The sequence below is a fragment of the Bufo gargarizans genome, chromosome 5 (genome assembly GCF_014858855.1).
Source record: "Bufo gargarizans isolate SCDJY-AF-19 chromosome 5, ASM1485885v1, whole genome shotgun sequence".
NCBI classification, from domain to species: domain Eukaryota; kingdom Metazoa; phylum Chordata; class Amphibia; order Anura; family Bufonidae; genus Bufo; species Bufo gargarizans.
The window spans coordinates 271,958,155-271,984,934 of record NC_058084.1 but is presented as its reverse complement, the minus strand read 5'-3'; the positions used below and the strand labels follow the sequence as shown (position 1 = coordinate 271,984,934).

General features: G+C 43.8%; 1 protein-coding gene across 1 annotated transcript in view; it reads right to left on the bottom strand.

The window, feature by feature from the left end:
- Positions 1–26,780, bottom strand: part of SLC39A6 (solute carrier family 39 member 6) — a 55,475-nt gene that overhangs the window by 14,625 nt on the left and 14,070 nt on the right. The window contains exons 4-7 of the mRNA XM_044293405.1: positions 22,271–22,459; positions 20,864–20,963; positions 8,034–8,417; positions 3,503–3,583 (exon numbers count right to left, since the gene is read on the bottom strand). Coding sequence (XP_044149340.1) covers positions 3,503–3,583; positions 8,034–8,417; positions 20,864–20,963; positions 22,271–22,459 — 754 coding nt within the window. The remainder of the gene's footprint in view (positions 1–3,502; positions 3,584–8,033; positions 8,418–20,863; positions 20,964–22,270; positions 22,460–26,780) is intronic.

Here is a 26,780-nt window from a genome sequence, read left to right as displayed (position 1 = left end):
TATTTATACTTTGGGTAATTGCTTATTCCCCTTGGGCTTGGCACCCGTTGTTACTACCTTTTTTGGTCAGGAGATATTATATACATACACACACACAGTACAGACCAAAAGTTTGGACACACCTTCTCAAAGAGTTTTCTTTATTTTCATGACTATGAAAATTGTAGATTCACACTGAAGGCATCACAACTATGAATTAACACATGTGGATTTATATACATAACAAAAAAGTGTGACACAACTGAAAATATGTCATATTCTAGGTTCTTCAAAGTAGCCACCTTTTGCTTTGATTACTGCTTTGCACACTCTTGATGAGCTTCAAGAGGTAGTCACCTGAAATGGTCTTCCAACAGTCTTGAAGGAGTTCCCAGAGATGCTTAGCACTTGTCAACTTGTCCAACAGTGTCACCAGCAAAGCACCCCCACACCATCACACCTCCTCCTCCATGCTTCACGGTGGGAACCAGGCATATAGAGTCCATCCGTTCACCTTTTCTGTGTCGCACAAAGACACGGTGGTTGGAACCAAAGATCTCAAATTTGGACTCATCAGACCAAAGCACAAATTTCCACTGGTCTAATGTCCATTCCTTGTGTTCTTTAGCCCAAACAAGTCTCTTCTGCTTGTTGCCTGTCCTTAGCAGTGGTTTCCTAGCAGATATTCTACCATGAAGGCCTGATTCACACAGTCTCCTCTTAACAGTTGTTCTAGAGATGTGTCTGCTGCTAGAACTCTGTGTGGCATTGACCTGGTCTCTAATCTGAGCTACTGTTAACCTGCGATTTCTGAGGACTGATTGACCTTCATTTCTTAAAGTAATGATGGCGACTCATTTTTCTTTACTTAGCTGCTTTTTTCTTGCCATAATAAATTCTAACCGTCTATTCAGTAGGACTATCAGCTGTGTATCCACCTGACTTCTCCACAACACAACTGACGGTCCCAACCCCATTTATAAGGCAAGAAATCCCACTTATTAAACCTGACAGGGCACACCTGTGCAGTGAAAACCATTTCAGGTGAATACCTCTTGAAGCTCATCAAGAGAATGCCAAGAGTGAGCAAAGCAGTAATCAAAGCAAAAGGTGGCTACTTTGAAGAAACTAGAATATGACAGTTTCAGTTGTTTCACACTTTTTTCTTATGTATATAATTCCACATGTGTTAATTCATAGTTTTGATGCCTTCAGTGTGAATCTACAATTTTCATAGTCATGAAAACTCTTTGAATGAGAAGGGGTGTCCAAACTTTTGGTCTGTACCATACATACACACATATACACACACACACCATTAACAAGAAAGTTTTAATAAAGACCAATTGAAAAAACAATTTTAGCCCAAATTTTGTAAACTGCAATCATAAAAAAAATATAAATAAATTGCCTCTGAAGGTGTACACAGCCTTCAACTGCTCATTTGCAAATGAACCAACAATTCACTAAGTGAAAATTATCATATGTTCAGCTGAGCTAGCCCTCCAAGGCAGTGTGTGGAATAAGGCCTGAGCTACACTGCAACTTTTTCTAGCGCAACTGATTTATTTTAACTATTGTACTACAAGTGAATGGATTCACTTGGACTGCAGCTGTAGTTAAACAGTTAATATCAATCATTCTCGCTACAAAAAGTCAGTGTAGCCCTAGCCAACCTGTGCTACCACACATTCCGTTTTTTTATATGCAGTTTTTATTTTATTTTTTAAGTCAAAGCCAGGAGTGGACTGAAAAGAAAGAGAAGAAACATTACATTCAATTGTTATATGTGGATATATGCGACATGGGAGCTGTAATGGGGGCTATAATCATTACCTGCAATGATAGGGAGGCTTGTCCCCGTCGTAGCCTCCTATTGGTGTTTTGATCTGTGGGACAGGAAGATGCAGTAGCAGTCGTGCGGGGATCAGGAGAGAAGCGGGTGACAGGGAGCGGTGTAAGTATAATCTATATGAGGGGCCCGGGCATTGGGGGCATGTTTTACACTTTGGATAACCCCTTTAAAAGCATTCCCTGTATCTTCCTTCCCCATCATTTAAAATTCTGGTGTCTGCTAACATCACTGGAGGATCCCTGAAAAACCCTCTAAGGGCTCTTTCACACCTGCGTTATTGTCTTCCGGCATAGAGTTCCGTCGTCGGGGCTCTATGCCGGAAGAATCCTGATCAGGATTATCCTAATGCATTCTGAATGGAGTGAAATCCGTTCAGGATGCATCAGGATGTCTTTAGTTCCGGAACGGAACGTTTTTTGGCCGGAGAAAATACCGCAGCATGCTGCGCTTTTTGCTCCGGCCAAAAATCCTGAACACTTGCCGCAAGGCCGGTGTTCTGCCAGATTTCTATAGCTTGCCGAAAGTCTATAGCGGAAGTGACGTGGTGCGCTGCGCAAGCGCACAAGCATACTTCAACGAAGCATTCCTGCAGTCTCCCTTGCAGTTGTTCGCACACCGCGCGTACGCAGACTTAAGGGTATATCTTTCTTAAAGTGACAGTCGCCGCCATTAAAATACAGCTCCGCCGCCACCCCCCTCCCCAGCGCTCATTAATCTACATTAATTTGTACGCTCGCCACGCATAGGGCTCTGCCTCGCTGTGCTCGGCAATTAGTAAAACTAACTATGCCGCCATTGATAGTAAAGAAGGAAATGGATGGTAAAGAAAGACTATCCATCTCTTTCTTTACCATCCATTTCCTTCTTTACTATCAAATGGCGGCATAGAGTTAGTTCTACTAAAAGCAGAGCGCAGCGAGGCCGAGCCCGATGCGTGGCGAGCGAAGCGAGCCCGAGATTGTCCAAATTAATGTAGATGCTGTATTTTACTGTGGGTGACTGTCACTTTAAGACAATGATTCAGATGATTTGTGGAAGTGCGCTTGTGCAGCGCACCACGTCACTTCCGCTATAGACTTTCGGAAAGCTATAGACTTTCGGCAGAACACCGGATCCGGAATTAATGCCCATTGAAAGGCATTGATCCGGATCTGGCCTTAAGCTAAACGTCGTTTCGGCGCATTGCCGGATCCGACGTTTAGCTTTTTCTCAATGGTTACCATGGCTGCCGGGATGCCAAAATCCTGGCAGCCATGGTAAAGTGTAGTGGGGAGCAGGGGAGCAGCATACTTACCGTCCGTGCGGCTCCCGGGGCGCTCCAGACGGACGTCAGGGCGCCCCAGGCGCATGGATGACGTGTTCGCATGGCACGTCATCCATGCGCATGGGGCGCTCTGACGTCACTCTGGAGCGCCCCGGGAGCCGCGCGGACTGTAAGTATGCCGCTCCCCCGCTCCTACTATGGCAACCAGGACTTTAATAGTGTCCTGGCTGCCATAGTAACACAAAGCATTTTGAAGACGGATCCGTCTTCAAATGCTTTCAGCACATTTGCGTTTTTTCCGGATCCGGCGTGTACCTCCGGCAAGTGGAGTACACGCCGGATCACTTCAAGTCTATATGGATCACTTCAAGTCTTGAAACGATGTGAAAAAATTGTTGTTTTACCTAACTCATGTGGTAATTCATGGCAAAACACTGCCACAGAAGTGCTTAGGCCGCTGGATAGCCCTTCCGTAAATGCTGCTCCTGCAATTTGAAGACAACTGTTAAAAGCATGTAGTAGTACATACCAATGTTACAATAGTCTGTGTTTTAGTGTGCGGCTGTGCTGTGGTTGGTGACACGGCCGAGTACCGTGCGGCCATGCAAACATCATCAGGATCAAATTAACTAATTAGAAGCTATTTAAAGGGGTTATCCCATCTTAGACAATGGGGGTATATTGCTAGGATATGTCCCCATTTACTGATAGGTACGGGTCCCAGCGCACCTACAAGGAGAACAGAGCAGAGAAAGTGGAGGAGGGCTCCCCGCCCATGCGCAGCTGCCCTCCATTCATTTCTATGGAGCCGCTGAAAATAGCCGAGCGCTATGAATGGGAGTGGTGGCCGCGCATGCGCGGTGCGCTCCCATTCACTTCAATGGGAGAGGCGGGGAGCTGCGCCTGGTGGTGGACGGAACCTGGGGTCCTCCAGCCACAGCTCTCCCAGGCTCTGTTCTCCTTGTAGGTGCGTGTCCCAGAGGTGGGACCCGCACCTATCAGACAATGGGGGCATATCCTAGCGATATGCCCCCATTGTCTAGGATGGGATAACCCCTTTAATGTTCATAGTTAACAGCCACACAGTTTCAGGCAAAACTGCCATTAACGACATGCCGTCTAGTCAGTGTTTGTTGAGGGATGCATGTACATATCACATGTCACATGTCAATGACTTTTTTTTTTTTTTTTACAGACAACCTGTCAACACAAAATGTAATGCATTCTGCAGGCAGCATGTTATAGAGCAGCTAAGCAGATTGATGTATATTTTTGTGGCAAAAGATTCAGTAAAACTTGTAATTTCTACATTTATCTCTCTGCCATTAAAGCTTCTTTTCTCTAGGGGGTAATCATCAGTGGAAAATAAAATGTCCGCCGTCCTATTAGTATACACAAAACCTGTCCTAATTACACAGGAGGACAAGTAACTTCACAACACTGAGGTAAAGAGCCTCCTTACTGTTATTTCTGTCCGATTACAAACTTACATACAGATGACATCAACTGTGTGTGGTAACGGAGCAAAGTAAAAGTACAGCGAGAACGGACAAGACATGTAATGTAGACTGCATACAAGTGCTGCTACTGATCAGCCACATCCTCCTCTCTGTACTTTCACTTCTCTACATTCCCACACATATACACACCTGATATGTTGTATGTAAGACTGTCCATCATGACAGCAAGTCTAGGGAGGAGATCTGTGGCAGCTCTTTAACTAACTGCTTTGAAGTAGCCTGTCCACCTGTGTTATTAGGATGGGTTCTGTGTGTACTAATACGGCAGCGTCCATTTTATTTCCAGATGATTGCCCTCTAGAAGATATGAGCCATTATAACTAATAAGTTATTGGTAATGTGTTTTTAATAAAGTCATATTTTCAGTAAGTTTATTCTATTAATTCCCAGAGAAACCCTTTAATTTAGAAATAACAGTTATAAATGTACCGTATAAATTTAGAGTTTTACTGAATATTTTCCCAATAAAAGTATTTATCAATCTACTCAGCAACTCTTGCTCTATAACATGCTGCCGGCAAATTGCATTCCATTTTGCAATGTCAGGTCCTAAAATTTATTTCAAATCAAAAATAAAGAATAAACACGTGCCTATTCCATATCGCCACAATAAAGTTATACCTTCCATTAATTTTAAAAGCTAGTGCAAAAAAAAAAATGCAGATTTCATAATAAATACTAAAATATGTCTGACAGAAAGAAAGGATGCAAAAACAAGCATACTCCTGACCTTTAGGCTACATGCACACGACTATGTTTTGCGGTCCGCAAAAAAAAAAAAAAACGGATGACATTCAGGTTTTTTTGGGGGGCGGATACAGGTTTTTTGCGGATCCATTGTAATAATGCATATCCTTGTCAGCAAACTAGAAAAACAATAGGACATGCAATTTTTTTTTGCTGGGCAACAGAACGGACATACTGATGCGTTTTTTGCAGACCCATTGAAATGAATGGGTCCGCATCCTATCCGCAAAAAAACCCCACCAAAAAACGTAACGAACACAGAAACAAACAACGTTTGAGTGCATGTAGCCTTAAAAGGATTTTTTTTTTCCTTATTTGCACCGCAGCCAATGACTGCCATCAATGGTGACATGTCCTCAAGCCAGGAGAGACCCCTATGTAGAAGTTGGCAGATGGGGAAAGAAGACTAGTGAAAGGGGCCAGAGAACAAGTGGATTTTCCCACCAGTAAAGCTGGCTGGGGTGCAGATAAAAATTTGGGAAGTAAAAGGAACAAAACCAATAAATTATGGTTTGTTTTAAAGATGCTCCTGGACCTTGCTAAATGACACCTTCAGCCCTGCTGCAGACACAAACTGTAAACTAAATTAGCTGGTCCTTCCACTCACTCCTCTACTGGAAATATTCTTATATGGCACTAAGAATTAGCCAATAAACGCCAATCCACCATCTCTATTCTGGAGTTAAAGAGGACCTTTCACTAGTTTAAAAACTAAAAACGAACTATATCAGTGGGCAGAGCGGGCATAGCCTGGCTATGAGCTGTGCGCTGCGATTGGCCAGCGCTGCAGCAAGGGACAACCCTAATACAAAAAAATCCGTCCAGTACAACAGAGGGAGCTGCAGACACCGGAGCCTATACCGGGCGAACGGAGCGGCGCCCAGACATACTAGTAAGTGCAGGGGGACCCCTGGGCACTGCTCTGCCCACAGATATAATTCGTTTTTAAACTAGTCAAAGGTCCTCTTTAAAGTCCAGGAGCAACACTACTTTGTCCCTGGACATTAAAATAAAGCCATTTTGTAATGTATTTTATTAACTTTTTTTTAAATCTTCAGTCACATTTGACCACAACAGGAAATAGTCAGGTTCATAAATATTGGGACACAGACACAATTCTAACATTTTTGGCTCTATACACCACTACAATGGATTTGAAATGAAACAAACTATATGTGCTTTAACTGCAGACTGTCAGCTTTAATTTGAGGGTATTTACATCCAAATCAGGTGAACGGTGTAGGAATTATAACAGTTTGCATATGTGCCTCCCACTTGTTAAGGAACCAAAAATAATGGGACAGAATAATAATTATAAATCAAATTTTCACTTTTTAATACTTGGTTGCAAATCCTTTGTAGTGAATTACAGCCTGAAGTCTGGAACGCATAGACATCACCAGACGCTGGGTTTCATCCCTGGTGATGCTCTGCCAGGCCTCTATTGCAACTGTCTTCCGTTCCTGCTTGTTCTTGGGGCATTTTCCCTTCAGTTTTGTCTTCAGCAAGTGAAATGCATGCTCATTCGGATTCAGGTCAGGTGATTGACTTGGCCATTGCATAACATTCCACTTCTTTCCCTTAAACTCTTTGGTTGCTTTTGCAGTATGCTTTGGGTAATTGTCCATCTGCACTGTGAAGCGCCGTCCAACGAGTTCTGAAGCATTTGGCTAAATATGAGCAGATAATATTGCCCGAAACACTTCAGAATTCATCCTGCTGCTTTTGTCAGTAGTCACATCATCAATAAATGCAAGAGAACCAGTTCCATTGGCAGCTGTACATGCCCACGCCATGACACTACCACCACCATGCTTCACTGATGAGGTGGTATGCTTAGGATCATAGGATGTTGTTCCAGAACTGTGAAGGCTTTTTTAGAGGTCGTTTGGCAAACTAATCTGGCCTTCTTGTTTTTGAGGTTCACCAATGGTTTAAATCTTGTGGTGAACCCTCTGTATTCACTCTGGTGAAGTCTTCTCTTGATTGTTGACTTTGACACACATACCTACCTCCTGGAGAGTGTTCTTGATCTGGCCAACTGTTGTGAAGGGTGTTTTCTTCACCAGGGAAAGACTTCTTCTGTCATCCACCACAGTGGCTTTTCGTGGTCTTCGTCTTTTGGTGTTGCTGACCTCATCGGTGCGTTCCTTCTTTTTAAGAATATTCCAAACAATTGTTTTGGCCACACCTAATGTTTTTGCTATCTCTCTGATGGGTTTGTTTTGTTTTTTCAGCCTAATGATGGCTTTCTTCACCGATAGTGACAGCTCTTTGGATCTCATCTTAAGAGTTGACACCAACAGATTTCAAATGCAAATAGCACACTTGAAATAAATTCTGGACCTTTTGGGATAATAAGGGAATAACAAACACCTGGCTATGGAACAGCTGAGAAGCCAATTGTCCCATTACTTTTGGTCCCTTAACAAGTGGGAGGCACATATGCAAACTGTTGTAATTCCTACACCGTTCACCTGATTTGGATGTAAATACCCCCAAATTAAAGCTGACTTCTGCAGTTAAAGCACATCTGGTTTGTTTCATTTCAAATCCATTGTGGTGGTGTATAGAGCCAAAAGTATTACAATTGTACAATTGTCCCAATATTTATGGACCTGACTGTACAAAAGTCAAGTGTGTGCCCAAGATTTCATGGCTAACTTACCAATTGCTAGGCCATCGCTGAAGTTGTGTAGTCCATCACCCATTATTACCATCCAAGCCAAAGTAGCAATTCCTGCATCTTTCAGTTCTTCCCGAGAGTACCGCTGTGAATGGCTGTGCGGATGGTGATTTTGGTGATGGTGATGATGTAGGATATGATGGTAATCATGGTGATGATGAATGAGGTCATCAGACTGTCCTAGTGTGTCATGAAAATGGGAATGACATTTGTTTTCACATCCTCTAGACACGTATTCCTGGTAACTAGCCTCATCATGGGAATGAGCAATCATTACTTCTTCCTCCTCCTCTTCTGGTGCATCGGGCTGTGCGGAAGGGAAGTGATTCCCTTCTTGTGCTTCACCCTCTGTGTAGTTTTCATGATCTAGGAAAAAACAAAATTAAGAAAAGTTTGTAAAGTTCCACTTTTGAACAATACTATACAGCTGTGCAAATTGTGCCCTAAACAGTTCAGAAGGGAAACAAAAGGTTTTCTATTGTCCTATTATTGAGCTACACAATGTTCAAAAAAATCTGATGGTCCCCTATTACACATTACAGTTAGTTCACACATCAGACAGCAAAGTGGAGCTAATCTTTCCAAAGAGAACCAACAGAAGTTTTTACGGAAGAATGGAGAAGGACAGAACTGGATTTTAATTTAAAAGGAGACTACAAAACTGATGACTGACAGAGGCAGGCGGTAATATACAAGCCTGTCCCTGCTTTTAAATCAGTGACGAGCTACAAGTATAAACTTTGAATGTCGAGGGCGCCGATCCCAAAAAGTTCAGTGGAGGAAAGTCCACAGACTGCAGAGCTTTAGGCCCAGTGTGTAAACAACTCTACAGCCCCTTGCTGTGAGTAATGGCTGTAGCGCTCTCCTAGTGGAATGCTACAGCCATCACTTACAACAAGGTGGATGGGCTGTTGAGCTGCTTATACAATGAGCACTTCAGCACTCCGCTGATTAAAAAGGGTGACAGAGGCATATATTAGCTCCTATAGCCACTATACAACATACAGGGCTGTGTTTGGTAAGCTGCGAGTGGTGCTGCAGATCCCAGGTGTCGGACCCCCACCGATCAGTAAAATGGATTTCGGAAAACCCTTTTAAAGAGTATAACAGTGTAAGGGGGGGTGGCCACTGCAGCACCGGCAATGATTATAATACTGTGGGGTTGGGGGAGTTGCACTGCGCCACCAATGAATATAATTAACACATTTTTAAGTGTAGGCAGCGGGATCACATACCTGGCACCCACCCTCTATGACATGGCGCTGCGATCCCCAGCAAATAAAGGGTTAATTGCCAGGGATAGCAGCGCCGTGTCAGAGGGCGGGTGCCAGGTATGTGATACCGCTGCCTACACTTAAAGTAATGTGTTAATTATATTAATCGGTGGCGCAGTAAGACCCGGTATCATATCGATCCGGGTCTAAAAGTATCTCTTCAGCTGCAGCTAAAAAGTCTTGTCGCCATATGCAAATTTTAGGGGCATTGGCAACCGTTTTGGTCGCCATCTGGAGCGCTGCTCCAAGGGATATCATTCTAGTATTAGCATATTAGAGGCCAGACTTGGTCACCACTAGAACACCCTGCTTATCACAGTTTTTTTTATAATAAGGGTCTTGGATTGAAAGATTATAAAATATATTTATGATTAAGATTTATAAACTTCTCTAAATTTATAAGTTAATAAATTACTTGAAAACCTGAAAACAAACTTAGCTTTGGTTCTGAGTAACTAGTCGGAACCAAAGCAGAGTTCGTTTTCTAGTGGTTTTCCACTTTAAAAATAAACTACCGAAGTTATTCAATGAAGTCATGCGTGACTTCGTGAATAACCAACTTCTGCTCATTGGAGCCCATACATTTTAATACTGTATGGAGACAGATCTCCGTACAGTATTATTCCAAAGTTTTGAATGAAGCGACTTCGGATGTATAGCATTTAAAGTTCAATTCGCTCAACACTAAATTATATTAGTGAGCCATTTGATGGTAAAACTCTATAACAGACACTACTTCGTGTAACCAAATACCCTTAAAGAAACACTGCCACATTATTTTGCCTACATAGTGAAACATGCGCAATTAAAGAAAAGATGTAGAGGCTCCGGTCTATGCCTTGTGTATAAATATTTTTGTTGATGTGCCATTTATTTGTTGTCTGTCATCTTTGTTCTTTCTTCCCCTCTAATTGTCACGGCCGTGTCTCGGTTGTTGTAGTTTGCCAGGACACGTCTGCCGCGCATGCAGTTGCCTGGGGCAACGTTTTGTTCTGCATGTTTGTGCACTGCTCCCTTTATCTTTGTTCCTTCTCAGTCTGGTGTGGGGTTAAGGTGTGGATCTAGGTGTGTTCTGGGTGTGGCCTCATGGCTCTACTCGGGCTCACAGCACCAGAATAAGGTCAGTGGTATTCCTGCCTTGGTTGGTAATGGAGCTTTGCCCCTGACTGGATTTTCCATCTGTCCAGTGTGAGGGCCACCTAGTTAGACATCAATATCTCTCCTATTTCTTCCCCTTGTTTCTATAATCCTTTATCCATCCTCACCTGTTTTGTTTGGTGTGGTTTATGTTCAGGGTGTGTTATGTCTAGTTTGGCATTCCATGTCTGGTCTGTAGTCCAGCATGGTTACTAGACATTTCCCGTGTCTGTCTGTGCCTTAGGTGAGAGGGTTCCTGGGTTCCCCCCAGAGGGAGAAGCTCTGCCTGGTGCTGCCATGCATCCTGTCCGCATGGGGGTCCAGATAGTTATTGGTGTTCCATCCTGTTGCTGCGGCAGGTAAGTGCTTGTTGTTCCGGTGTTGTTGTATCACTGGGTTCTTACCTGCCGACCCAGTTGCTGTTCACCGTCTTCGCCTATCTTTGCTACTAGGCCTGTGGAAACTTCTGATCATCCGTGTTGTGGAGGAACAGGTCACCTCGAGTTTCTGACCTTAATTTCAGGGATCATCAGGGCAACTCAGGGTCCAAGGTTCCTGTGTATGACCCCTCCTACCATCTGGGTCTGCTCATACAGATAGGAGCCGGGGCTAGGATCAGGGTTGCAATAGGAGGTGTCCTGCTCCCTTTTACCAGTATCAAGGCCTAGCTTCTATTTACCTCTCGGTGATCGGTGGGGAGTTTCCCCCCACCGTGACACTAATATGGTTATCCAAATGTACCCTAGGTTTTCCACAATGTTTCTGGCTTTGCAGAAGGGCTAAATCATCATCATACTACACTTGCTCAAGTCTTATCTAGGGACAGCAACTGACACTGCAGATATTCTGAGTATCCTTTGCAATGCAGCTTCAAACTGCCTCTCCTGCTTCCTGCTTTTGATAGGTTTCTCCCTGTCAGCTCTTACTGAAGACAAGGGAAGGCAGTGTGAAGCTCCTGTGAAATTTCACAGAATACAATGGAGATTCTACAGAAGGACACGGCTTCGCATGGGTATTTTTAATTTTTTGTTTGTGTAGTGGCCCCATAAGAATTTCCCAGTTTTTGGACATCAGTGAAAAACCTGCGATATATATACAGACGTGGACAAAATTGTTGGTACCCTTTGGTCAATGAAAGAAAAAGTCACAATGGTCACAGAAATAACTTTAATCTGACAAAAGTAATAATAAATTAAAATTCTATAAATGTTAACCAATGAAAGTCAGACATTGTTTTTCAACCATGCTTCAACAGAATTATGTAAAAAAATAAACTCATGAAACAGGCATGGACAAAAATGATGGTACCCCTAACTTAATATTTTGTTGCGCAACCTTTTGAGGCAATCACTGCAATCAAACGCTTCCTGTAACTGTCAATGAGACATCTGCACCTCTCAGCAGGTATTTTGGCCCACTCCTCATGAGCAAACTGCTCCAGTTGTGTCCGGTTTGAAGGGTGCCTTTTCCAGACTGCATGTTTCAGCTCCTTCCAAAGATGCTCAATAGGATTGAGGTCAGGGCTCATAGAAGGCCACTTTAGAATAGTCCAATTTTTTCCTCTTAGCCATTCTTGGGTGTTTTTAGCGGTGTGTTTTGGGTCATTGTCCTGTTGCAAGACCCATGACCTGCGACTGAGACCAAGCTTTCTGACACTGGCTAGTACATTTCTCTCTAGAATTCCTTGATAGTCTTGAGATTTCTTTGTACCCTGCACAGATTCAAGACACCCTGTGCCAGACGCAGCAAAGCAGCCCCAGAACATAACAGAGCCTCCTCCATGTTTCACAGTAGGGACAGTGTTCTTTTCTTGATATGCTTCATTTTTTCGTCTGTGAACATACAGCTGATGTGCCTTGGCAAAAACTTCGATTTTTGTCTCATCTGTCCACAGGACATTCTCCCAGAAGCTTTGTGGCTTGTCAACATGTAGTTTGGCATATTCCAGTCTTGCTTTTTTATGATTCGTTTTCAACAATGGTGTCCTCCTTGGTCGTCTCCCATGTAGTCCACTTTGGCTCAAACAACGACGGATGGTGCGATCTGACACTGATGTTCCTTGAGCATGAAGTTCACCTTGAATCTCTTTAGAAGTCTTTCTAGGCTCTTTTGTTACCATTCGGATTATCCGTCTCTTAGATTTGTCATCAATTTTCCTCCTGCGGCCACGTCCAGGGAGGTTGGCTACAGTCCCATGGATCTTAAACTTATGAATAATATGTGCAACTGTACTCACAGGAACATCTAGTTGCTTGGAGATGGTCTTATAGCCTTTACCTTTAACATGCTTGTCTATAATTTTCTTTCTGATCTCTTGAGACAGCTCTTTCCTTTGCTTCCTCTGGTCCATGTCGAGTGTGGTACACACCATATCACCAAACAACACAGTGATTACCTGGAGCCATATATATAGGCCCAATGGCTGATTACAAGGTTGTAGACACCTGTGATGCTAATTAGTGGACACACCTTGAATTAACATGTCCCTTTGGTCACATTATGTTCTGTGTTTTCTAGGGGTACCATCATTTTTGTCCATGCCTGTTTCATGAGTTTATTTTTTTACATAATTCTGTTGAAGCATGGTTGAAAAACAATGTCTGACTTTCATTGGTTAACATTTATAGAATTTTAATTTATTATTACTTTTGTCAGATTAAAGTTATTTCTGTGACCATTGTGACTTTTTCTTTCATTGACCAAAGGGTACCAACAATTTTGTCCACGTCTGTATATATTTTAAATAAATCACACACATACATACACAGCTGAACTCAAAGATCTGAAACATTTTCTACATACACAAAAGACCCATTACTCTCAAATATTGTTCACAAATCTGTCAAAATTTGTGTTAGTGAGCACTTCTCCTTTGCCGAGATAATCCATCCCACCTCACAGGTGTGGCATATCAAGGTGCTGATTAGACAGCATGAATATTGCACAGGTGTGCCTTAAACTGCCCACAAAAAAAGGCCACTCTGAAATGTGCAGTTTGATCACACAGCACAACGCCACAGATGTTGCAACGTTTGAGGGAGCGTGCAATTGGCACGCTGACTACAGGAGTGTCTACCAGAGCTGTTGCCTGTGCAATGAATGTTCATTTCTCTACCATAAGCCGTCTCCAAAGGCGTTTCAGAGAATTTGGCAGTACATCCAACCAGCCTAACAACCGCAGACCATGTGTAACCACACCAACCCAGGACCTCCACATCCAGCATGTTCACCACCATGATCGTCTGAGACCAGCCACCTGGACAGCTGCAGCAACAGTCGGTTTGGATAACCAAAGAATTTCTGCACAAAATGTCAGAAACCGTCTCAGGGAAGCTCATCTGCATGCTCGTCGTCCTCATCGGGGTCTGGACCTGACTGCAGTTCGTGGTCATAACCGACTTGAGTGCGCAAATTCTCACATTCTATGGCATCTGGCACGTTGGAGAGGCCTTCTGTTCACAGATGAGTCCCGCTTTTCACTTTTCAGGGCAGATGGCAGACAGCGTGTGAAGTTGTGTGGGCGATTGATTTGCTGACGTCAATGTTGTAGATCGAGTGGCCCATGGTGGCGGTAGGGTTATGGTATGGGCAGGCGTATGTTATGGACAACGAACACAGGTGCATTTTATTGATGGCATTTTGAATGCACAGAGATACTGTGACGAGATCCTGAGGCCCACTGTTGTGGCATTCATCAACGACCATCACCTCATGTTGCAGCACGATAATACACGGCCCCATATTGCAAGGATCTGTACACAATTCCTGGAAGCTGAAAACATTCCAGTTCTTGCATGGTCAGCATATTCACCGGACATGTCACCCATTGAGCACCCCCCCAGTAAAGCAAAACTGTGCACATTTCAGAGTGTCCTTTAATTGTGGGCAGTCTAAGGCACACCCGTGCAATATTCATGCTGTATAATCAGCACCTTGATATGCCACACCTGTGAGGTGGGATGGATTATCTCGGCAAAGGAGAAGTGCTTACTAACACAGATTTAGACGGATTTGTGAACAATATTTGAGAGTAATGGGTCCGTTGTGTACGAGTTCAGCTCATGCAAAAGTGATAAAATGAATTATATTATATACACACACACACACACACACACCCCTAATGAATTATTAGGAACACCATACTAATATGGTGTTGGACTTTTGCCTTCAGAACTGCTTTAATTCTACGTGGCATTGATTCAACAAGGTGCTGATAGCATACTTTAGAAATGTTGGCCCATATTGATAGGATAGCATCTTTTAGTTGATGGAGATTTGAGGGATGCACATCCAGGGCATGAAGCTCCCGTTCCACGACATCCCCAAGATGCTCTATTGGGTTGAGATCTGGTGACTGTGGGGGCCATTTTAGTACAGTGAACTCATTGTCATGTTCAAGAAACCAATTTGAAATGATTCGAGATTTGTGACATGGTGCATTATCCTGCTGGAAGTATCCATCAGAGGATGGGTACATGGTGGTCATGAAGGGATGGACATTGTCAGAAACAATGCTCAGGTAGCCCGTGGCATTTAAACGATGGCCAATTGGCACTAAGGGGCCTAAAGTGTGCCCAGAAAACATCCCCCACACCATTACACTACCACCAGCCTGCACTGTGGTAACAAGGCATGATGGATACATGTTCTTATTCTGTTTACGCCAAATTCGGACTTTACCATTTGAATGTCTCAACAGAAATTGAGACTCATAAGACCAGGCAACATTTTTCCAGTCCAATTTTGGTGAGCTCATGCAAATTGTAGCCTCTTTTTCCTATTTGTAGTGGAGATGAGTGGTACCCGGTGGGATCTTCTGCTGTTGTAGCCCATCCGCCTCAAGGTTGTGCATGTTGTGGCTTCACAAATGCTTTGCTGCATACCTCGGTTGTAACGAGTGGTTATTTCAGTCAACGTTGCTCTTCTATCAGCTTGAATCAGTCGGCCCATTCTCCTCTGACCTCTAGCATCAACAAGGCATTTTTGCCCACAGGACTGCTGCATACTGGATGTTTTTCCCTTTTCACACCATTCTTTGTAAACCCTAGAAATGGTTGTGAGTGAAAATCCCAGTAACTAAGCAGATTGTGAAATACTCAGACCGGCCCGCCTGGCACCAACAACCATGCCACGCTCAAAACTGCTTAAATCACCTTTCTTTCCCATTCTGACATTCAGTTTGGAGTTCAGGAGATTGTCTTGACCAGGACTGCAACCCTACATGCATTGAAGCAACTGCCATGTGATTGGTTGACTAGATAATAGCATTAATGAGAAATAGAACAGGTGTTCCTAATAATTCTTTGAGTGAAATATATATATATATATATATATATATATATATATATATATATATATATATATATATATATATATATATATATATATATATATATTATATTTTATATTCCAGCGCAAAAAAAAAAGTTTAAAAAAGGAAATTAAAATATTTTTTTCCATAAATTAAAATGCACTGCAAATACTACATTCAATTCCAAATTTAAAAACTAACAAAATAACAAAATGTATCCAGTCTGTGTTAATTATTTACAGAAAGTAAAGAAAAAGGAATATTAGGCTGTTGAAAAAAAAAAAAAATACCAGCACCAGCATTTTTCTTTAGAAACTTTAAAATGTAGGGTATGAACTGAAAAATATGTTTTGAGATTTCACTTTACTTTGAATTGCTGAGCTACTATTTAGTGGCATAACCACTGTTTCTGAGAACTGCTTGACATCTGTTTTGCACGGAGATGACCAACTTCTGCCACCTCTGAAAAGATATTCCAGTCTAGGACAATTGGACTACATTCCATAAGTTTTCTGCATTTTTGTTTTTTGCCTCATAAAAAGCATTTTTTATGTCACCCCACAAGTTCTCTATGTGGTTGAGGTCAGAGGACTTGACTGGCCACTCCATTACATCAATCCTGCTCGTCTAACCAAGATGTTCACTCACTAGTGTGTTCCTGGCCACTGTCGTGTTGAAGCACCCATTTCAAGGGAGTTTCTTCTTCGGCATAGGGCAACATGGTCCCTTTAAGTATTCGGATATGCTCAAATTGATACTTAATCCCTCGTCTGCGATAAATAGGCCCAAGACCATGATATGAGAAACGTCCCCATATCATGATTTTTTTTTTACCACCATGCTTTATTGTCTTCGCAGTGTACTGTGGCTTGATTTCAGTACTTTGGGGCGGGCGGGGGGTATCATCTACCATACCGTCTGCGACCACTAGACACAAAAAGAACAATTTTGCTTTTATCAGTCCACAAAATGTTGCAACATTTCTCTTTGGGCCAGTCGATGTGCTCCTTGGCAAATTTTAACCTATTTGGGACAAGTCTTTTTTTGAACAATGGAACTTTGCTTCTTGCTGCTAACTTGGCTTCACTTAATCGTCTTCTCATTGTAGCAGTACTCACTGGTAACGTCAGATCTTTGACCATTCTGGAGGCGATCACTGGCTCTGCCATTTTGTCTATTCTTTAATCCATTCAAACAGTAGTTCCTCACTTCCTTCTGCGTCTTTCAGATTTTGGTTGACACTTTAAAGGGTTTGTCTCATCTTGAGTTTACTAAGGTGAGAGGAGAGCCAGTCCCGACCACATGCCGGCCGGGAAACAGCAGGGTGCTCACCGTTTCAGCAGCTTCCACTGCTGTGCATGAGAGCTACAGAAATAGCGTAGCACAGCAAGCTATGCAGTCTCTCCGATTCAGAAACAGCATAGCTTGCTGTGCTTCGCCGTTTCTGTAGCTCTCATGCATGGTAATGACAGCTAATGAAACTGAGCGCCAGAGTGGTGGTCTGGACTGTGTCTCATCTCGCCTTAGTAACGGCGAGATGAGACAACCCCTTTAAGGCATTTGAGATCATATAATTTGCTGCACTCACTATATGTTTTTCCCTCTCCAATCAACTGTTTAACCCTTTAAGGACCCATGACGTAGCTGTACGTCATGGGTCCGATCCCTAACCATGGTGCCCACTCTCGCGTGCAGCGCGAGCCTTAGCCATGGGGTTCCTTCTATTTTAGATAGCAGAGACCTGCGGCACATGTATGCAATCAGCCACAAGGCTGATCGCATACATCTTGCCCTTCAGATGCCGTGGTCAAATGTGACCAAGACATCTGCGCAGACCGGAAACGGAAGTCGGGCACTTCCGCTCTGGTAACAGCGTTCCCCGGCTGAGAACGGGAGACCTGATACCTTGCGCTAACTGACCGAAGCCTCAAGCAGGCTTCAGAGTCAATTAGATGTATAAATCAATACAGGCCACTAGGTGGCAGCCTTGTATTGATATAGTGCAAATTAAGTCTTCAACGGTGGCTATTTAGCAATCACTGAATACTATGGGTAATCGAATGATATACACATATATATACACAAATATAAAAAAAACAAAAAAAAACAAATACAAATACTTAACCAATAAAAGTAATAAACATCATGGGCATTGCCGCATGCGAAAATGCCCATACTATTAAAATTGTACAATATTAATGGCATTCGGTAAATGGCGTAGCGGAATTTTTTTTGCAATTTTTGGTCACTTCAATTACCCAATAATTTTTTCATAAAAAGTGATCAATTTTTTTTTCCTGTTCCCTACTACATGGTATGCAACCGGAAATGGTGCCATTAGAAAGTACAACTTGTCCCACAAAAAATAAGCCCTCATAAGGCTATGTGAATAGAAAAATAAAAAAGTTAGGACTATGGGAAGGTGGGGAGTGAAAAACAAAAAAGGAAAATCCCAGTGTCCTTAAGGCTACTTTCACACTAGCGTTCGTCGGTCCGCTCGTGAGCTCCGTTTGAAGGAGCTCACGAGCGGACCCGAACGCCTCCGTCCAGCCCTGATGCAGTCTGAATGGAGCGGATCCGCTCAGACTGCATCAGTCTGGCGGCGTTCAGCCTCCGCTCCGCTCGCCTCCGCACGGACAGGCGGACAGCTGAACGCTGCTTGCAGCGTTCAGCTGTCCGCCTGGCCGTGCGGAGGCGAGCGGATCAGTTCAGACTTACAATGTAAGTCAATGGGAACGGATCCGCTTGAAGATGACACCATATGGCTCAATCTTCAAGCGGATCCGTCCCCCATTGACTTTACATTGAAAGTCTGAACGGATCCGCTCAGGCATCTTGCGCACTTAGAAATTTTTCTAAGTTATTAATGCAAACGGATCCGTACTGAACGGAGCCTCCGTCTGCATTAATATGATCGGATCCGTTCAGAACGGATCCGATCAAGCGCAAGTGTGAAAGTAGCCTAAAAGGGTTGTCCGGGTTCAGAGTTGAACCCAGACATACCCTTATTTTCACCCAGGCAGCAGCCCTGAGGCTAGCATCGGGGCATCTCGTGCTCCGATGCGCTCCCTTGCTCCGCCCAGCAGTGTGTTCGGTGACTTCACCAGCTCTGATGGGCGGGCTTTAGCTCTGCCCTAGCCATTTTGGACAGCACTAAAGCCCGCCCATCAGTGCCGGTGACATCACCGGGCTTCCTGGCAGCCCCGGAACTCCTAAAAATGCCTTTGCCCTGCGGGATTTAGCACAGGACAAAACGAGAGTATCGGAGAATGAACTGCTCCGATGCTCAAGTCAGGGGGGCTGCTTGGGTGAAAATGGGGATATGTCCGGGTTCAGCTCTGAACCCAGACAACCCCTTTAGGTCTCTTTCACACGAGCGAGTTTTCCGCGCGGGTGCAATGCGTCATGTGAATGCATTGCACCCGCACTGAATCCTGACATTCATTTCAATGGGGCTGTGTACATGAGCGTTGTTTTTCACACATCAGTTCTGCATTGCGTGAAAATCGCAGCATGTTCTATATTCTGCGTTTTTCACGCAGCCCTGGCCCCATAGAAGTGAATGGGGCTACGTGAAAAACGCATTGCATCTGCAAGCAAGTGCGATGCGTTTTTCACTGATGGTTGCTAAGAGATGTTGTTAGTAAACCTTCAGTTTTTTATTACACGCGTGAAAAATGCATCAAAATGCATTGCACCCGCGCGGAAAAAACTGAACAACTGCACGCAATCGCAGACAAAACTGACTGAACTTGCTTGCAAAATAGTGCGAGTTTCACTGAACACACCCTGAACGCATCCGGACCTAATCCTTCACACTCGTGTGAAAGGGGCCTTAAGGGGTTAACCAAAGTATGTTCTTCATCAGAATAATGCCTAGAACGACCCATTTTCCCCAGTATTTTAAAAGAAAATGCACGTTGGATATAGTGCAACATTTGCCACCCTAGAGGGTATTCCAGAAATTATCTGCTATCCACAGGATAGGTGATAACCATTAGATCGGTGCCAACGCTGTACTCTGCTTTCTCCGGAACTCCCATAGAAATTAATTGTGTGGCAACATAAATGTCAGACTCAGAATTAGTGGCATGCATGTTCTAATTGTTGGGTCTGTTTTTTTCTATGACCGCACTACACTTACAAGTAAATTTGCTATGTAGAAATATCACTTCTACCAAAAACAGTGATTTATCAGGTTAATGATGTTGGACGGCTATTTTTTTTTTAACACTACTGTAAGAGGAGAGTTCTAACTAGGCAGCTCATCATTGAATGGGCTCACCTATTAAAGGTGTTGGGAAAAGATTTGACGTTATCCCTATCCTAACTGATCAAGCATGCATGCACCCTGCTGCTCCACTCATTCTTCATGGGACTGTGCTGTACACCTGTATCTCCAGAAGTCCCCTACAGAATGAATGGGACAGCAGGATTCATGCCCAAACTGCCACTCTATCAGATTCGGGAATAGGACCCTGCTCTCCGGACCGGTGGAGGTCCCGGCGGTTGGATCAACACCGTTCAGTGAGATATCCCCTAACCTGTGAGGAGGTAATAACTTCAAAAACGCTTTAGGCTACTTTCACACTGGCGTTTCTGGATCCGCTTGCTTGCTCTCACAAACGGCCCAAAACTGATCAGTTTAGCCCCAATGCATTCTGGATGGATAAGGATCCGTTCAGAATGTATCAGTTTGCCTCCGTTCAGCCTCCATTCCGCTCTGGAGGCGGACACCAAAACACTGCTTGCAGTGTTTTGATGTCCACCTGACAATGCAGAGCCAAACGGATCTGTCCTGACTTACAATGTAAGTCAATGGGGGCGGATCCGTTTGCACAATATGGTGCAATTGAAAAACGGATCCGCCTGCCATTGACTTTCAATGCAAGTCAAAACAGATCCGTTTGCATTGTTCATGGTAATGCAAACGGATCCGTTCTGAACGGATACAATCGTTTGCATTATGGGTGCGCATCCGTCTGTGCAGATACCAGACGGATCCCCACCTAACGCAGGGCCTAAATCTGTATTTCTTTAATTTGTGGGATAACACATACAGTATGTAAATTAACGCTCTTTACACTTACGGGAACCAGATTCAGATGCCTCTTTTTCCTCGATATGTGAATGGTTTGACAGCTGCTTCTTAATTTCTACTTCCTCTTCAGTATCAATTTTTTTCTGATTCTTTAAGATAAACAAAAATTGATGGCATTAAAGGCAAATTACCATATTAAATCAAACAGACTAGCTGGCTACCCTGTTCCCTGGCTTCCCCGATTTCCTAGGGCATCTCTGTATTGTAAGGCCCCATGCGTATGACCATAGTTTTGGTCCGCCCTGATCCACATTTTTTGTGGATTAGATGCGGACACTGTGCAGTCCCCATCCATTCTTGCCCATTTTGCAGACAAGAATAGACATTTGTACCATATTGAGGGACCTGCAGAAGGGAAAATGGATATGGTCGAGTGCATGAGGCCTCAGGCTCAGTCAAAGATAACTAGACGAAAATTAGCCTAGTTCATGGTGGATCAAAATGAAAACATTGAGTAATTGAGGAAGATTTACTATTGAAAATGCTCAGTTTTTTTTGGGCAGATTTTGCATAGTTGCTCAGCCAAGACAGTACATCATAGACAGCATCACATCATTACCATCTATTGTAGCAGTGTAGTAAGGACTTGACCCCTTAGCCCCCCCCCCCGTCAACCAGTCCTGCTCACATATTAGAACAGAATCTGGATCCGTGAGATACATCGCTCCTCTGCCTTTTCTCTCATTTCTCAAACACCACCCCTGTCACGTCTCTTCAGATAAAGAATCCAAAGTCAGTTACAGATTGTGTTGCAGATTCTGACATGGATTTACTGGGGTCCACAGCAAGGTCCTGATCTTTAACATAGATTGTCATGAATTCCACCTATTGCATAGAGTGCAATTCTTCAATGAATCACTTTCCACACAGATTTTTTTTATTTTTTGCAGCATGACATCCACTTCTCCGCTACTATAATACAGATTTTACACCAGCAAATTTGGACAGAAAAGCAGCAGCGTATATTTTAGTCTGGCTGCCTCTTGGCGCGCGCTGCCGTCGGAACTCCGCCCCCACCCCAATTATAGTAAATGGGGACGGAGTGGCAGTCTGGGGGCACACATGAAGTAGCGGCAGGAAGGATCCAACAGGCGGTTCACCTGCCGGAACCCCCTGCCGCTATTATGAAAGTACTCTTACATACAAAATATGTTTTTTTTTTTACAGCTCACAGTGATAGTACCTCCACTGATCAGTTCGTTTTCTCCTATTCTGTAAATAGGAGTTAACCTTTAACAACCAGAATGCCACAAAAAAAAAAAAAAAAAAAAAAAAAATCAGTTCCGTACACGAGTGTAAGATTGTTTGAACAGAACGGTCGCAGGTATTTGTACAGTAAATCTGAAAGATTCTGTATACACAGTATAGCAACAATAGATTTGTCAGACATACGTACCTTCTGTTTTTTGTCTTTATATTGCTTGATCAATGTGATCAAATGCTCCACAAGGAACATAAAGTAGAGACCTCCCAGGGTGGTCAGACCCTTTAATGTTGCATCCAAGTGGGCATCTTGTTCATGAGCTTCATCTTCATGGGTTTTATTCACAAACCCACCATGGCTGTGGTAATGTTTCGAATGGGACTGGAGAAGGAAAAAATAAAAATTATTAAATTAAGGGTTAGGTTAACGTTTACGCTTCACACGACAAGATGCTCAATGCAGCTTTGCTGGTGTTTGGGAATAGCACCCGCGCCTCTATAGAGAAGCCAAGACTCAATCTAAGAAATCAGGAAAACCCCAAGATGATGATTACAAAGAACATTTATGAGGCAACTGTCAAAACGGCAAGATTTAAGGAGTTTATTTTTACCACTAAAAGTAATATAGAAAATAAAATCCCCAAATAATCTTACAAATTGACATGTTAATCATACTTTTGATGGCACATTCCGTTTAAAAGGGGTATTTCCATGTCAGCCATTTGATAACATACTGCTAGGATATGCCAAAGTCAGATAAGTGCAGGGCTCCAGAATGGGCCCTCCAAAGTGAAGGAGAGTGCGCCCGACAAGGGTGGCCACCCTCTGTTCTCCACTAGCTGTAAAAATACACCTCTTACCATTTTTTGAGGAGTATTTTTAGCTGAAGAGGAGTATGAAAGTTGAATTAATATATATAATACGTAGGCCTAAAGGGAAACCATTTACAGTGTACGCCAGAACTGTCTTCCATGCATAAATAGCACATTTAGACAATTTTATCTATTAAGCAATTTAAAGTGCTCGACATTTCCAGTATTACATTGGCCCATCAGCACCATGAGTTAACCCCACAGTGTTCTTCTGTGTAGATCCACTGCCCACATATGAGATGACAGAGCAGCGCAGAAATCTCTTCTGCTCTTTGCGGTGATAGTGCTGATGTAGCAAAGTAATACAGGAGACAAAGAGCACTGATAACTGACTGCCTAAATATGACAGACTGATGAGGCAAACACCCTGACTCCCTGATCTCTCCACCAGCAGGCACTGGCTGAGCAACTGAGCCAGAGTCTGCACTCAGCCAGGGTCTGCTAGTGCAGTGATCTGTTAATGCCAGTCTCTGGCTCAGATGCTCGGCCTGCAGACTCACTGATCAGTGCATCAGCAGGCTCTGCCTGAGCACCTGTGCCTCTGAACCCTTCTCCTACCCTTGGTATGAGTGGCTGCTCAGTCAGAGAATGGGAAACAGGGCAGCAGTGTGTAATGTAATTATAACAAAAGCCAGGCTCAGTTAGTTAGAGGACAGAGAGGCAGAGCAATTGGTGGACAGTGGGAGTCAAGGGCCTGGGAGAACACAGGCCGCAGGAGGTGGGAAGCAGTATGTCATCATTCCACTCGGAGTCGTGACGCCAGAATCCGACCTCTTGTCTGGCAGTCACCTCATCTCTGATGGCAGCAGCGTTAAGTGATCCCACTAGCCCGGGGCAGAAGCAAAGATCAGTGTGCTCTGCTGTCCGTCCACTGCTCCTTATCAGTTTTCCTCCAGAAGTCAGCTGGCCTCCTCATGGGCAGCACCCCCATCCCCATGGATCTTTCCTTGGACAGCCACTTCTTAGCTTAAGCAGTCAGGGACTGTGTGGCATAGAGCAGCAGCGTACCAAAACTGGCCAATGAGCAGCCTCCCTCCCTAATAAAGCTCCTACCCGCCGCCTAATAACCTACACTTGTGAGTAAGGGTCCAGTCACACGTCCGCAAAATGGGTCTGCAATTTTGCGGAACGGGTGTGGACCCATTCATTTTCAACGGGGCCGGAATGTGCTGTGAATGGACCCTTAGGAGTGTTTCTCACACCAGCAGTATTGCTGTCCTGCCCATGAGAGTCACAGCGTGCAGTGCGCTGGTTAATGGCTTCTGTCATGAGGCCAGGCTGTGTTCACCTTATCCTGCCTGGCCCAGTCAATCAACATGATGAGGGCACATCCAGTGGAGGGAGAATGGAGCCTCTAGGAGTAGGGGCAACACCCCCATTGCTCCTACAGGCTCATTTCCATAAAATTAAAGTTCATTTTTCACGAAAACAGAGGCAAATACAAAGAAGGGACAAAGACTTCTCTTCAGCTGACATTAGTGCACGTCTAACATCAGCCAGTTCAATAACAATCTTCCTGATGACAGAAGCCCTTTAGGGGTTGTCCTCTTTACCTGAACAGGTGTCTGACGCTTGTACAGACATTATGGCAACCTCTGGCTATGGAACTTTCGAAAAGAGCGCTGGCTCCCGAGCATCTCAGACAATAGCCCCGTTAGCTATGGTGCCCCCTGCGCTCAAGAGTCGGCACCATTTTCAAACCCTGCACTTCTGCCGTACATGTATAGTGGTGGTGCTGAACGAGTTTATATGCCAATTAGGAAGTTGCAACAAGAGCAATGGTGATACCCTCATTGCACCAACAGCCTAATCTGCATATTAAGAAAAAGTATAACTCGAAAACAGAACCTCAGACCAACAAAAGAAAAACAGCATTCTGATCAGGTGAACCAGAGCTGTGCGTCTACGCAAACAGTCTGATAGCGAGGGTGCTGGTGACAGATTCCCTTTAATTACTATAGACTGAGCAGTTTTACTTTGTGCCACACACTTTCAATAGGTCAGCCTCAATAAAAATAAAATGTGTTAATTAGTGAGTTAATTAACATGGAGAAGCCTCTTAAAGGGGTTGTGTCACTTCAGCAAATTAGGGTGGGTTCATACTAGCATTAGGGATTCAGTTATGGAATCCACAAGACGGAAGGACAGATCCGTTCTTCTGCCCATAGACTTGTATTATGACAGAATGCAAAACGGAAGCCTTTAAAAGGCATTGAGTTTGCTTTCCGTCCTAATAGAAGTCTATGGGAATCAAAACAGATCCGTTTGGGTCCCGTTATGCAAGACAGAAAACAAAGTCCTGTCAACAGGACTTTGTTTTCCGTCTTGCATAATAGGACCCAGACGGATCTGTTATGCTTTTCCATAGACTTCTATTAGGACGGAAAGCAAACTGAATGCCTTTTAAAGGCTTCCGTTTTGCATTCTGTCTGGGTATTCCGTTATTTTCCATTATAACCATGTTATAACAAAAAGCCATAACTGAATCCCCAACGCTAGTGTGAACCCACCCTAACATTTATCATGTAGAGAAAGTTAATACACGGCACTTACTGATATTGTAATTGTCCATATTGCCTCCTTTGCTGGCTGGATTCATTTTTCCATCACCTTATACACTCCTCGTTTCCATGGTTACTCTGCAATCCATCAGTGGTGGCTATGCTTGCACACTATAGCAAAAAGCAGTAGCCTATGTATGTGAGCTCCTACGGTCCCGGCCACGAGAGAGGCCAGCACTTTTTCCTATAGAGTTAAAGGGACACTGACAGGCCCAATAACCATAATTACAGATAGATAGGAGATATATATATGCACAGGTCTTCTAATGTGCATTAAAAACATAAGTATCCCCCCCTGTCCACCTTAAATACAGTAAACTCATGTTTTATAACCTGAACTAATCGCTGTTCTTTCTGCCCAAGGGGAGGGGTTTCAGCTCCACTTGCGCCCAGCCAGCCTCACCCCAACCGCCGCTTTGAAGCACCGTCCAGCTCATCAATATTTACTTCGCTGGGCGGCTTCTGCTGTCCCCGACCTTCCAAGATCCGGCGCATGCCCAATAGAAAGCTATGGGTGCCGGGCGCATGCGCAGAAGCTGAAAGTGAGTCCGATGCCCATAGCTTTCTATTGGGCATGCGCCAGATCTCACCACCAGAAGGATATAGATACTCTAGAGAGAGTTCAGAGAAGAGCTACTAAACTAGTACATGGATTGCAGGATAAAACTTACCAGGAAAGGTTAAAAGACCTTAATATGTATAGCTTGGAAGAAAGAAGAGACCGAGGGGATATGATAGAAACTTTTAAATACATAAAGGGAATCAACTCGGTAAAGGAGGAGAGCATATTTAAAAGAAGAAAAACTACAACAAGAGGACACAGTTTTAAATTAGAGGGGCAAAGGTTTAAAAGTAATATAAGGAAGTATTACTTTACTGAGAGGGTAGTGGATGCATGGAATAGCCTTCCTGCAGAAGTGGTAGCTGCAAATACAGTGAAGGAGTTTAAGCATGCATGGGATAGGCATAAGGCCATCCTTCATATAAGATAGGGCCGGGGCTATTCATAGGATTCAGATATATTGGGCAGACTAGATGGGCCAAATGGTTCTTATCTGCCGACACATTCTATGTTTCTATGTTTCTATCTCGGAAGGTCAGGGACAGCAGAAGCCGCCCAGCGAAATGAATATTGATGAGCTGGACGGCGCTTCAAAACGGCAGTTGGGGGGCGACTGGCTGGGCGCAAGTGGAGCTGAAACGCCGCCCCTTGGGCAGAAAAAAGCGATTACTTCAGGTTATAAAACATGAGTTTACTGTATTCATAAGG